Genomic DNA, 13,056 nt, shown 5'->3' on the forward strand with positions numbered 1-13,056 from the left:
TGTACCTCTACAAATGGAAAATACATTTTCTACTATAAAGTCCAGTAAGAATTATGAAGTTAATCATGTATATTAGGCAACCAAGAAAACCCTAATAAAGTTGCAGATTTTCAAGTTCAGTTATCTGAATCTCATCCTCATTTTAGTCTTAGCCTCTTTATTTATGTACTTCCATCTACTGTGCATCCTTTCTTTTACACCAATCCTCATGGCAGGTATTTACACAGTTCCACAGGATAATACACAAAAAAACATTGTTTATGCTAATAGTTATATATTTAGTTGAATTATTTGTAATATTCATGATCTTGATGTAAAATTTCCTTTAAAATGCAAGTAATTTTTGAAGCAAGTCAAATAATATTAAAAGTGGTTGTTAATGTTGCTCTTTTAATGATCACACAATCACTTCTTGACTATAATTTCTGTTTATCTTTCACCACTGTGTTGCAAATATGCTTATGAAGGGCATTTCTCCTTTTCTTTCAGAAAGGATCTGATTATCTTTTCCTAGCCCTCTTTTATTTTCTCTGATAAAATTGATTGAGTTCACTGTCCTTTATGAAACCATCTTTTCATGCTGTGCAAGACAGTGTAAAGCTCTGACGCACCTAAATTTCCAGCTACTCCATGGATTCCTTCATGGTTTCTGAAGGAAACTGAAGGAACTGAACTGTAAACTGAAATTTGTTTCAGTTTACAGGTTGAATATCCCTCTTAGCATTTATGCCTGTAATTATTTTAAAAGGAGATGCTCACTATCAAACATTATTCTTCCAAGTATTAGGATAGTGGCTTTATCTCAACTTTTGCTTTAAGTAATTTCTAGGGCTTAGTTTTTAAAAAAAAGTGGACAGACTAATTTTTTAAAACTGCTATCATTGTGGCATTCTCATAAAAAAAACCACCAAACGTTCCTCATGCATATTCTATATGTCAGATACTGACATATAGAATTGACAATTCAAAGGTTAAAGACTTTAGTTTATGATCTCCAGAAGCTCAAAGTCTAGTAAAAAAGACTGATGAGTTCTCTGATGGAGAATATGCTGACACAACATGGGGACCAGTCGTGAAGAAGGTGGACTCTCTCACCCAGCTGACTGGGTTGGGTCCTTGCTCTGCCACTAACTAGCTCTGTAGCCTTGAGCAAATGTCTAATCTCTCTAAACCAGCACTGATCAATAGAAATATAATACAAGCCACATATATAAATTAAAATTTTCTAGTAGGTTTTTTGGTTTTGTTTTTGATGCACCACACTGCATATGAGACCTTAGTTTTCTGACCAGGGATTGAACCTGCACCCCCTGCATTGGAAGCACAGAGTCTTAACCACTGGACAACCAGGGAAGTCCTACTATAGAAGAGCATTGCCATGAATGTGGTGCACATGGAAAAATGTTCAAACAAAACTCAGATTTAATTATACAAAGTAAATGTGGTGTAAAGAAACCTTATAAATATAGTGAATGTGGGAAAACCTTCAGAGACTACACTACTCTCACTCAACATCAAACAAGTCATACTGGAGAACGACCCTTTAAATGTAATGAATGTGAAAAGAGATTTAACCAGAGTTCCCATTTAACAAACCATGAGAAAACTCATACTGGAGAAAAGCCCTACAAATGCAATGAATGTAGGAAGGGCTTCAGTTATTGCTCAGTCCTTATTCAACATCAGAGAATTCATAGTGGGGAAAGACCTTACAAGTGTACTGAATGTGGCAAGACATTCAGTCGTAGTACATAACTCACTCAGCATCAAAGAATTCATACTAGTGATAAACCATATAAATGTTTTGAATGTGGAAAGGCTTTTAGCCAGAGCACACATCTTACTCTACAACAAAGAATTCATACTGGAGAGAAACCTTATGAATGCAACGAATGTGGTAAAACTTTTAGTCAGAGTGCACATCTTACTCAACATCAAAGAATTCATATAGGAGAAAAGCCCTATGAATGTAACGAATGTGGGAAAGCCTTCAGTGATCACTCAGCTCTTACCCTACATCATATTGTCCATACTGGAGAGAAACTTTTTGAATGTAATGACTGTGGGAAAGCTTTCAGTTACTGTTCAGACCTCATTCAACATCAGAGAATGCACACTGGAGAGAAACCATACAAATGCAATGAATGTGGGAATGCCTTTAATGATTGTTCAGCCCTTATTCAGCATCAAAGGACTCACACTGGAGAGAAGTCTTATGAGTGCAATGAATGTGGGAAAACCCTTGGTAACTACTCAGCTCTTATTTGACATCAAAGAACTCATACTGGAGAGAAGCCATATGAATGTAAGGAACGTGGGAAAGCCTTCAGCAGAAGTATGTACCTTACTCAACATCAGAGAAGTCATAGAGGAGAGAAACCATATAAATGTAATGAATGTGGGAAAACTTTTATCCAGAGTTCATTCCTTACACAACACTGAGGGTTCATACTGGAGAAAAACCTTACAAATGTAATGAATGTGGGAAAGCTTTTAGTGACCACTCAGGGCATATTCAGCATCAGAGAACCCACACTGGAGAGAAGTGCTATGAGTGTAACAATTGTAGGAAAGCTTTCAGTTTCTGTTCAGCCCTTATTCAGCACAAGAGAATTCATACTGGAGAGAAGCCCTTTAAATGCAATGACTGTGGAAAAGCCTTCAGTGATTGGTCAGCACTTATTCAATATCAGAGAACTCACACTGGAGAGAAACCTTATAAATGTAATGTATGTGGAAAAGCCTTCAGTCAGAGTACAAACCTCACAAATCACCAGAAAACTCATACCATTGAAAAATCTTATAAATGCAATGAATGTGGAAAAGCTGTTAGTTACTGTTCAGGCCTTATTCAACATCAGATCATTCATACTGAAGTGAAACCTTATGAATGCAATAAATGTGGCAAAGCCTTCAGCCAGAAGACAGACCTTAAAAAACATCAGAAAACTCATACTAAAGAAAAACTCTACAAATGTAATGAATGTGGGAAAGCCTTTAGCCGAACACATATCTTACAAAACACCAGAAAATTCATAGTGGAGAGAAGACAGATATACATACTGAGTGTAGGAAAACCTTTAGACAAAACTCTTCTTTTGTTCAACATGAAAAGCTTCACACTGGACAGAAATCCTCTGAATGCCTTGGGAACTTGGCTAGTATGGAGACCTTCCCCAGGGAAACAGAAAGAAGATCCTGAAAACTGTCAACTTCAGGACTTCCCTGGTGGTGCAGTGGTTAAGAATCCACCCGCCAATGCAGGGGACACAGGTTCAATCCCTGGTCCAGGAAGATTCCATATGCCACGGAGCAGCTAAGCCTGTGTGCCACAATTACTGAGCCTGTGCTCGAGAGCCTGTGAGCCACAACTACTGAGCCCATGTGCCACAATTACTGAAGACCTCACACCTAGAGCCTGTGCTCTGCAGCAAGAGAAGCCACTGCAATGAGAAGCCCATGCACCACAACAAATAGTAGCCCCCACTCGCCGCAACTAGAGAAAGCCCAAGCACAGCAACGAAGACCCAATGCAACCAAAAACAAAACAAACAAACAAACAAAAAACTGTCAACTTCCTAGAGTGACCACATGGTTCAGTGGAAAGAGCACATGTCTGGGTTTTGGAAGTCCTGGATTCTAATCTCAGCTCTATTAGTAACTAGGTCTATTCGTTATTTTGAGGTAAGTTGCTTTACCTCTTTAAACTTTGATTTACTCACCTCAAAATTTGGAAGGCCTGATTAATTTATATTTAAGTTCCACATTTATTGTTTTTATTACTAATGCAGGCTTCTGTAGATGTGGTTCTTAAATTGTGACTTATTTACTCTACATCAAGTGTGATTCAGTGAAGATACAGACCATATGCCATATATGCTATATATTACCCTTGTACTTTTTCTCCAAAATGCAACATATTATGAATATTGAGATAAAATAGTATAAATTCCTTGATTTATTTCAGTAGGAACATTGAGATCTTTTTTTAAGGATATGATGTTGGATAAAACCCCAGCAAAGAATGAATCGAATTGTTGGTATATAAATCTAGCTTTCGGGACTTTCCTGGTGGTGCAGTGGTTAAGAATATGCCTGCCAATGCAGGGGACACAGGTTCCATCCCTGGTCTTGGAAGTTCCCACATGCTGCAGAGCAACTAAGTCCGTGTGCCACAACTACTGAGCCTGTGCTCTAGACCCTGAGAGCCACGACTACTGAAGCCCATGTGCCTAGAGCCCGTGCTCTGAAACAAGAGAAGCCACCGCAAAGAGAAGCCCACGCACCGCAACAAAGAGTAGCCCCCACTCGCCACAACTAGAGAAAGCCCACGCGCAGCAACAAAGACCCAACACAGCCAAAAATAAATAAATACATTTATTTAAAAAATAATAAAATAAAGCTAGCTTTCCTAGAATTTATTCAAACTTAATCTTGCAATGTAACTTTCTCAACTTTCTCTACTAAATTGAGTAGTGTTGCCATCATCTCCCAGATGAAAAGGAACTAGAAATATGTCTTGGGCAGATTACCAAGAAAAGATGAAATTGGGAAGTTCATTTGTTATTTACACACCTAAATATGTAAGGGTCATCTGAATGAGAATAAATTTTGAGTTTCAGAACATCTAGAAAAGTCCGTTGGTCTGTTGTCTGACTTCTTCCTGTGGTTATAGAGACAATGGCCTGAAAATATGAAGATTTACCTCAGAATCCTGTGATTTTAAATTCACTACCTAGGGACAGAAAAAAATCCACTTATGGAACTTATCCAGTACATGGTTTTGGAGAGTAGTCCAGACTTTCAAAGTTTGGTGTTTGTTTTGGTGTCCAAGAAGACTGTTCACACAAAGCATAAACTGTAATGGACTTGCTACAAAAGTTTTGGGAAAACCTGGACTTAAGGCGGCAGTGTTTCAGCTTTTCTGAATTTATGTATCCTTTTAAGAACCTATGAAAGTCGCAGACTTTCTCACCAGAAAAATGCATGACACGTTCACACAGTTTTGTAGGCAGTTACAAAATAAAGTTAATGGTACTACAAATACGTATACACTATACTAACAATAATTTGAAAATGTAATGGAAAAGAGATTTTATTCACAATAACTATAGAAACAAAAAATATTTAGGAATGAATTTAGTAAGAAATAGGCAAAACCAAAAAAAATTGAGCAGTCTGCACATTCTCTTGAGGAATAGCTCATTTGAGGGAATTGGTATGGAAAATGGTTAAGGGCATCAATTTCTCAACCTATCAGTTGTGTAACCTATCAGTTGTGTAACTTTTGGTCAGAGAATATAACCTCTCAGAGTTAGTTCCTTCATCTGTAAAATAATGACAAGGTTACCTGTCAACAGTTACCTTAGGGATTAAATGAGATGATATATAAATGTACCAGACACTTTGTGGGAAGTTTACTATTGTAATTATATAACATATATAATATTATATGTTATTTGTTATATAATATAAAATACTGTAATATATAGTATATAATATACTACAATATACCATAATAGTTATTACAGTAAGCTATTATAGTATACTGTACATATTATATAATAACTTATGTGAACTATTTTATTATGTTGTGACCTCAATGATGGCATAAATTACAAATAAGTCAGTCAAAAAATGGTAGGCTCAGAAGGAGTAGGAGATATCCTTTTTATTGAACAATAATAATAGTACCTAATGGCCCTGAAACCAAAATTGACTGGAAATGTAACTTGCCAAAGGACATTTTTTAAAATCAGGTTTATTGGGGTATACTTGAATCAATAACTTAAAATCTTCCCACAAAAAAGGCTCTAGACACTAATAGATTTACCAGTGGATTCTGTCAAACAGTAAAGAAAGAACTGTTCCATGCTTCCAGAGAGTAAGAGAGTCTGCTCTTCCCAACTCATTCTGTGTCTAGCATAGCCTTCATACAAAAGTCTGAAAAGGACAATATTTAGAAAGGAAAATTCCAAGCCAGTCTCATTCATGATCATAGATGCAAAACTCTTGAACAAACTATTGACCCACTGTCTATCCACATAAGTGTGAAAGATAATACAGCACTACCAAGTTGGATTTATCCAAAGAATGAAAGTTGGCTGAAGATTATAGAACCAATCCACATTAATTCATCCCACTGAAAGATCAAAGAAGGGAATTCCCTGGCGGTCCAGTGGTTAGGAATCCACATTTCCATTCCAGGAGTCTCAGGTTCGATCCCTAGTAGGGGAACTAGGATCCCACAGGCTGCACAGCTATAAAAAAATTTTTTTTAAAAAGGACTATTAACATTATTTAAAAAAATCAAAGGAGAAACACATATGATCATCTCAATGGATGCAGAAAAGGTTTTGATAAAATTCAACATACATTCACCAGTAATAATAATACTTCTAAGCAAACTAAAAATAGAAAAGAACTTCTTTTGTTTGAAAAAGAACATGTATAAAAAGCTAAGGGCAGCATCACATTTATGGTAAAATTGTGAAAGCTATCTCAGCTCTCTCAGAGTAGTAAGGCCACTACCATTCAATGCTGTACTGTAGGTCCTAGCCAGTGCTGCAAAGCAAGACAAACAAAAGAGAGAATTGTAATGAAGAGATAAAATTCTTATTATTTAGAGTTATTACTTCAGTATGCAGAAAATTTTAAATCCACATAAATAATTAAAATCAGTAAGAGATTTAGCAAGATTGCTGGATACAAAATAAATTGTTTTTCTATGAATTCTAACATTAAACTTAAAATGGCATTAATATCAAATACTCAGGAATAAATTTAAGAAACAATGTAAAATTCTTCATAGGAAAAATAAAACTCTATTGAGTGGCATTAAATAAGACCTAGATAACTGAAGTTACATATTATGTTTATGGACTGTAAAATAATACAATATTGTAAAAATATTTACTCTTCTAAAATTGATTAATAGATTAATGTAATTCCAGTTAAAATCTCAACATTTTGTTGAATTTAATAATATCTTTCTAAATATTTGGGAATGCAAAGAGCCAAGAACAGCTAAAAAAGTCAAGAAAAAGGAAGAAGAGAAAGAGGAGGAAGGGGACACTTTCTCAACCATACCCGAAAACTTCCTTTAAAGCCTTATCAACTCAGACAGAGTGGTATTGGTACAAGGATAGACAAATGGACCAATAGAACAGAAAAAAAAAAGAGCACATCTTGTATGTAATAAATAGGACCCTGTAGAAGAGTAAGGAAAGGAAGGACTTTTCAAAAAACTGTGTTGGCATAATAAGATCTCTATATGGAAAATATACACCATACATAAAAATTAATTCAGCTGCATTAATTAATTTGTTGAAATGTAAAAGGAAAAAGTATAAAGCATTTAGAAGAGAATATTTCAAAATCCTGGAGGACATTGGGATAGGAGAGGGTTTCTAAAGGAATAAGACACAACAGCACTAAACATAAGGGAAAATTTGATAAATTTAAGTGAAATGAAGAACTCTGTTAATCCAAAAAAAACTATAAAATAATGAAACACAGAATGGGAGAAGATATTTCCAATATAAATTACAAACAGGAGTAGCATGAAAATATGGTATAAAGAAATTTTATGAGTCCATGACTCTATGAAGTCTATGACTTCTTGAGAGAGTGAGACAGGCAGAAGATGTTTGTCTTTTATTTAGCTTGAGATGTCAAACACAGCGTCACTTAGGCTTCATTCTGTTTCTTAGAAGTGAGTCACTAAGCCCAGCCCATAGTCAAGGAGAAGGCAATCAGACTCCACCTTTTGATAAGAGGAGTGCCAAAGAATTTGTGGAAATATATATATTTTAAAACCACAGCAACCAACTTTATTAGAAATTAGGAAAATGCAAGTTATCCTATAATTAAATACTACTGATCTTCCACCAGAATTACTAAAATTAATATGACAAGGAGTACTATTTGGCAAAGATGTGACAATAAGAACTTTCATCACCACTATTGTCTAAACTAATACAACTACTTTAGAAAACAGTTGGACTCTATCTAGTAAGTTGAAGATACACATACCCTATTATCCTAAACATACACCCAAGAGAAATATGTGCACAAGGAGATTTGTATAAGAATGTTCATAGTAGTATTGTTTGTATAGCCAAGAACTGGAAACAACCTGAATGAACCTTTACAGTAAATTGGATACATAATGTTGAAAACTATTCAACAATTGACAATGAACAGATCAGAGCTACACACAAAAATATGGATGAATCTTACAAGCATAATTTTGTGAAAAGACACAAAGGGAATACTTAGTATGATTATACTTATATAAATGTAAAAACCACAAAATTATGATACATTGTTTAGGGATGTATGTGTAGATGGTAAAATGTATTAAGAATGTAAAAAATGATTACAATAAAAGTCAGGATTGTGGTTTTCTGGGGGGGATAAGTCAGGATTGTGGTTTTCTGGAAGGCAGGGTGAGTGGAAGGGACATACTGAGGGCTTCTGGAGTGCAGCAATGTTCTGTTTTTTTGGTTTTTTTTTTTTTTTTTTGCTCCTGAGTAATGGTTAAAAGGGTGTTCAATTTATAATTAATTGTTAAGTTGTAGAAATAAGGTTTTATTTACTTCTCTGTATGTTTTATTTTGCAACAAAATGTAAAACTAAGCAAAGACAACAAGGAAGCTTTCTATGTTATCAATGTGTAAAGTTTTCCAAAATATACTGTGAGGTATCAAAAGCAACACCCAGAACATTTGAATCTATATATTTACATGCAAATGGATAAAGAAACTCCAGAAGGTTAAGTAACAAATTAATAATAGTAGAAACCTGTGGAAGGTGGAGAAAAGAGAAGGAACCAGGTAGGTGAGTAACAGGGATGGGAAGGAAACTTTTAACCGTATAACAATTTATACATTTTTGAACTCTATGAGTGTATTACCTTTTCAAAGTACAAAACAACCAAATAAATAAAATTTCTTAAAAGCACTATTCAGAAGCCCTATAGGAAAATGTGTCCTCTTTAGAACAGATTCCCACTCCCTTGCAGCCTCATGTGTTATCTTCATTCAGCCTTAGCTCCAGTAGCTCAGGAGTCAGGGTTTATTCCTGGACAGTTGAAGGTCTGGAAAGTGGAACAACTAGTGATTACACAGATCAACATCTGCAGCTCTCCAGATGGGATTAGAAGTATTAGGTGCTTAGTTCTAACTGTAGGGTCAAGCTTTAAGTCCTTGCACAAGCACTGACTAGCAATGGTGGGTCACATAATTAAACAGAAGACCCACGGTTAGCAACTCAGTCAGGTTTGTACACACACCCACAACAGGGAGTCATATGAATGGAATTCAGAACCTTTACCTATGAACAGACCATTCCTGTACCCTTTCAAGGTTAAACACTTGAAATTTGCTTGTACATCCACCTGTGGAAAAACTCATTTATTGTACCCTGGTAGACCATCCATTCAACATGTATTCAACAAATTGTTAATGAGTAGCTGCAATTTAACATGTACTCCTCGAGATACTGGGACTAAACCTGTGAACAAAATGGGCAAAACTCTATCCTCATGGAGTTTGCATTGTAATGGGAAATGGAGACCAATGAATAAGTAAAATGTATAGTGCAGTAGGTGGTGATAAGTATGAATGAAAAAGTATAGCAAAAAGATAATAGGGATGGCTTCTTTTTTCTTTTTAATGTCTTGTAATTTTAAATATGTTGAACAGGTAAGCCTGCACTGAGAGAGTGATATCTGAGCAGACCTGAAGGATATGAGGAAATGAGTTAGGCACGTATTTGGGAAAGGGTGTTTCCAGGCAGAGGAAGCAGCCTGTGCTAAGGACTGAGGCAGGAGTATGTCTGACTTGTCTGAGGAAGAGCAAGGAACTAGAGAGGACGGTGGAGGGGAGGAGGGGAGGGCTCTTGCAGGCCACGAGAAGCACTTTGATTTCTTTACTGAACAGGAGGGAAACTATTGGAGAGTTTCAAACCCTTGGGGAATTTTTCACTACTTCTGTGTGTAGAATAGACAGGAAAGGGGCAAGGTTAATACAAACCGGGGGACCAATGACGGGTCTATTGCAAAAATTGAGGTGATGGACCAGAGAAACGCCTGAGAATTTACATACTGGAAATGTTCCCAATGGCCAGCTGTGGTCACAACCACTATTGGCCACAGGGCAGGCTAAGATTCTTTTCTATTTTAAGTGAAATGAGGTCTGTTTGGACTTCACCTCAAATTGTGTCTTGTTGCCAGGTAGAACTGGCCTGGAGGAAAAGACAGATGCAAATTTCCAGAGTAAAGAACTCCCTCTTTATTCACAACAGGAGCAACTTCACATAAAACCTGAGGTTCTCAATCAGTAAAATGCCTTTAAAATGGTTTTGCAGAAAGGAAACAAAAATTAATGTAAAATTGTGTCAAAGGAAAAAAAGGAGAGGGGAGGAGGTTGGGATTACCATATACACGCTACTTTATATAAAATAAATAATCAACAAGGACCTACTCTATAGCACAGGGATCTCTACTCAATACTCTGTAATAACCTATGTGGGAAAAGTATCTGAAAGAAGAATAGATATATGTATATGTATAACTGAACCACTTTGCTGTATACCTGAAACTAACACATTGTAAATCAACTATACTCTAATATAAAATTTAAAAAAAAGTTTAAATTAGGTGAGAAATTGATAGACCTTCTAGTATGATAGCAAAGGAAATTGTAAAACCTGGTTGAATTATGGATATATTTTGAAGGTGGAGCTGATGAGATGTAAGATCTGAGCAAAAGCAAAGATTCACAGATAACTGCACAGATGGAGTAGTTGTTTACTGAGATGGGGGAAGATTGGGGAGTAGAAACTTTGGGGAGAAGATTAGGAATTCAGTCTTTGGCAATGTTAAGTATAAAATACTTGTCGAGAAGGCAGCTGTATGTGTGAATTTGGAGTTTGAAGGAGCAGTCCAAGGTGGAAAGACATTTGCATATACGTGGTATTTAAGGACTGAGCCCTGAGTGTGCAAATGTAAGATTCATACAAGAGATAGTTATAATACAACATGTAATAAGGACTATTAATAGGATTGAAATAACTTCAGGGATCCTAGGTGTATTCTAGGAGTTTCTAAACCAGTCTTGAGGAGTCAGCAAAAGCTGTGGGGAAGAGGTAGTGGGTAAGGTCTGAACTGAGATCCAAAGGACAAGTAGGAACTGGCAAATGGGAAAGAGAGAAGGAATTCCAGGGGAAATGCAACCTCGACGTCCAAAAGCAAGAGAGGACACGAAACAGTCAGGAATTCCCCTACCCCTTTCCACTCCAACTTCTCTGTCACATTTACCCTCCTGCCAGAGGAGGGACTATAGATGTTTGGAGGGGAGTTAAATTGGAGAGATTTAACATTTGGATTTGGTGGGCAATATTTTTGTGGCTTCTAGTTACTTCTGTGTGGAGTGAAGTTCTTATTCGGCACCTAGCAGTGCAGTTTCTGGAAGGTAGCACGCAGAGGCAGCCGCGAACAGGAGCCTTGGTGTGCAGAGGCTTCCAAAAGCCCTATTCCGAGACCAACTCCGAAAACAAAAATCCTGTTTTCAGACACAGGAATTCCTGTGCCCTGTCGAAACGGATCCAAACGTTATCCAATCGGAAATGGAATTCTGAAAATCTGCCTCCCTTGCAGGCAAAGAAAAACCTCTTGAGATTTTTGACAGTTTCTTCTCAAGCGAGGGTTTCCTCAAGGCTTTGCCCCGCCGGCTTCTCCTCGGTTCCCCCTGCAGCTCCTCCTGTGAGCCCAGACAAGCTTCTGAAGAAGCGGGTTCAGAGACTGAATATTTGGCGGATTGGAAACGGGCAGACTTGGAGGCGCTACTGGAACCCTGTGGTTCTCATGGGGACCGAAAAGAGGCCAAGTAAAAGGAGTGAGCTGAGCTAGGGGGGAGGAAGAAAAAGACGGGGGAAAACGAAAAGAGAAGAAGCCATTCTTGTGTTTGAAAACCCAGTTGTGATAACGGAGTTGAAGATCGACGAGGGAACATCCGTTTATAAGCAGAGTGGACCAGCTGAAGTGTGTTGGACAGGAAACCCAGAGATCGATGCATCGGAACCAACCTTGGCTGCAAGTTTTATAGCAACTCCATTGTTAAGCTGTATTCAAATAGTTGAACTAAATCTACTTCTAGATCTTACATCATATTTCACCTTTCCTAAGGTATTTACCTTTCAAAAGTCACCTCTCAGAGGATTAGTCTGCCATACAAGTGTGGCACGTAAGTCCCACGTTCTCATCTTTCATGGAAAAGTCTCGCCCTTCTGCTTGATAAATTAAGACATTTCTGATAAATTAAGACTCATTTGGCTGTGGCACAGTGCCCCGGGGTGTAAATATGCTCTCCTCTCGGACTCCCATCTCCCTCTCGGACTCCCATCACAATAGGAAGAACTGAATCCTTCAGTAGACGTAGTCTTGTACACGATTTCATGGAGGAGGGAGGAGGACAAATTCCACATTTATTTCCATTATGTCCTCCATTAAAGGGTGTTTAAATTATTATCTATCATGCTTTGATTAATTATGTGCAAGTAGATGCAGATATAGCACAATCCACAAGAAGTATTTTTAATACAGATTTGGGTTCAAAAGAAAAACATCAGATTTCAATGTTTATAGCTAGACTTGGTAGAGAGAAGCATCGTAGGAAAATCAAGAAGATACTAAATATAAAAAGATGTGCTATTGGAATAAAATTCTATGGGAGACACGGGATGGAAATAACGAATTCAAGGAAATAAAAGATCAAAGGAAAATCTTTCATAGAAGTTTAACAAGGGCTTTCTCTTCTCTCTCTTTCTCAAGAGATGTTGGTAAGTATTAAATTACTATAATTTTAAGATTCCTTTGATATAAGTTACTCTATCCTTCAGAAAAATTGAACCTTATGAAGAAGAATGTTACATGTCCACTGGAAAAAAATGTGAGGGGGAATATCGAATTTATCAAAATTCTGTTGGGGGTTAAGAATGCCCCCAAAGCAACTGAACCGTACAAAGGAGACCTAATAAAGATGTGCACATAGA

At 36.9% G+C, this 13,056-nt stretch overlaps 1 protein-coding gene across 1 annotated transcript; it reads left to right on the forward strand.

The window, feature by feature from the left end:
- Positions 1-1,401: 1,401 nt before the first annotated feature.
- LOC132598104 (zinc finger protein 420-like) lies at positions 1,402-3,294 on the forward strand. The gene is given in 3 exon segments (XM_060307803.2): positions 1,402-2,437; positions 2,440-3,003; positions 3,006-3,294. Coding segments are annotated over 3 exon segments (1,797 nt in total). The 3' UTR covers positions 3,203-3,294.
- The last annotated feature ends 9,762 nt before the right edge of the window (positions 3,295-13,056 follow it).

The sequence above is a fragment of the Globicephala melas genome, chromosome 11, assembly GCF_963455315.2.
Source record: "Globicephala melas chromosome 11, mGloMel1.2, whole genome shotgun sequence".
NCBI lineage: Eukaryota > Metazoa > Chordata > Mammalia > Artiodactyla > Delphinidae > Globicephala > Globicephala melas.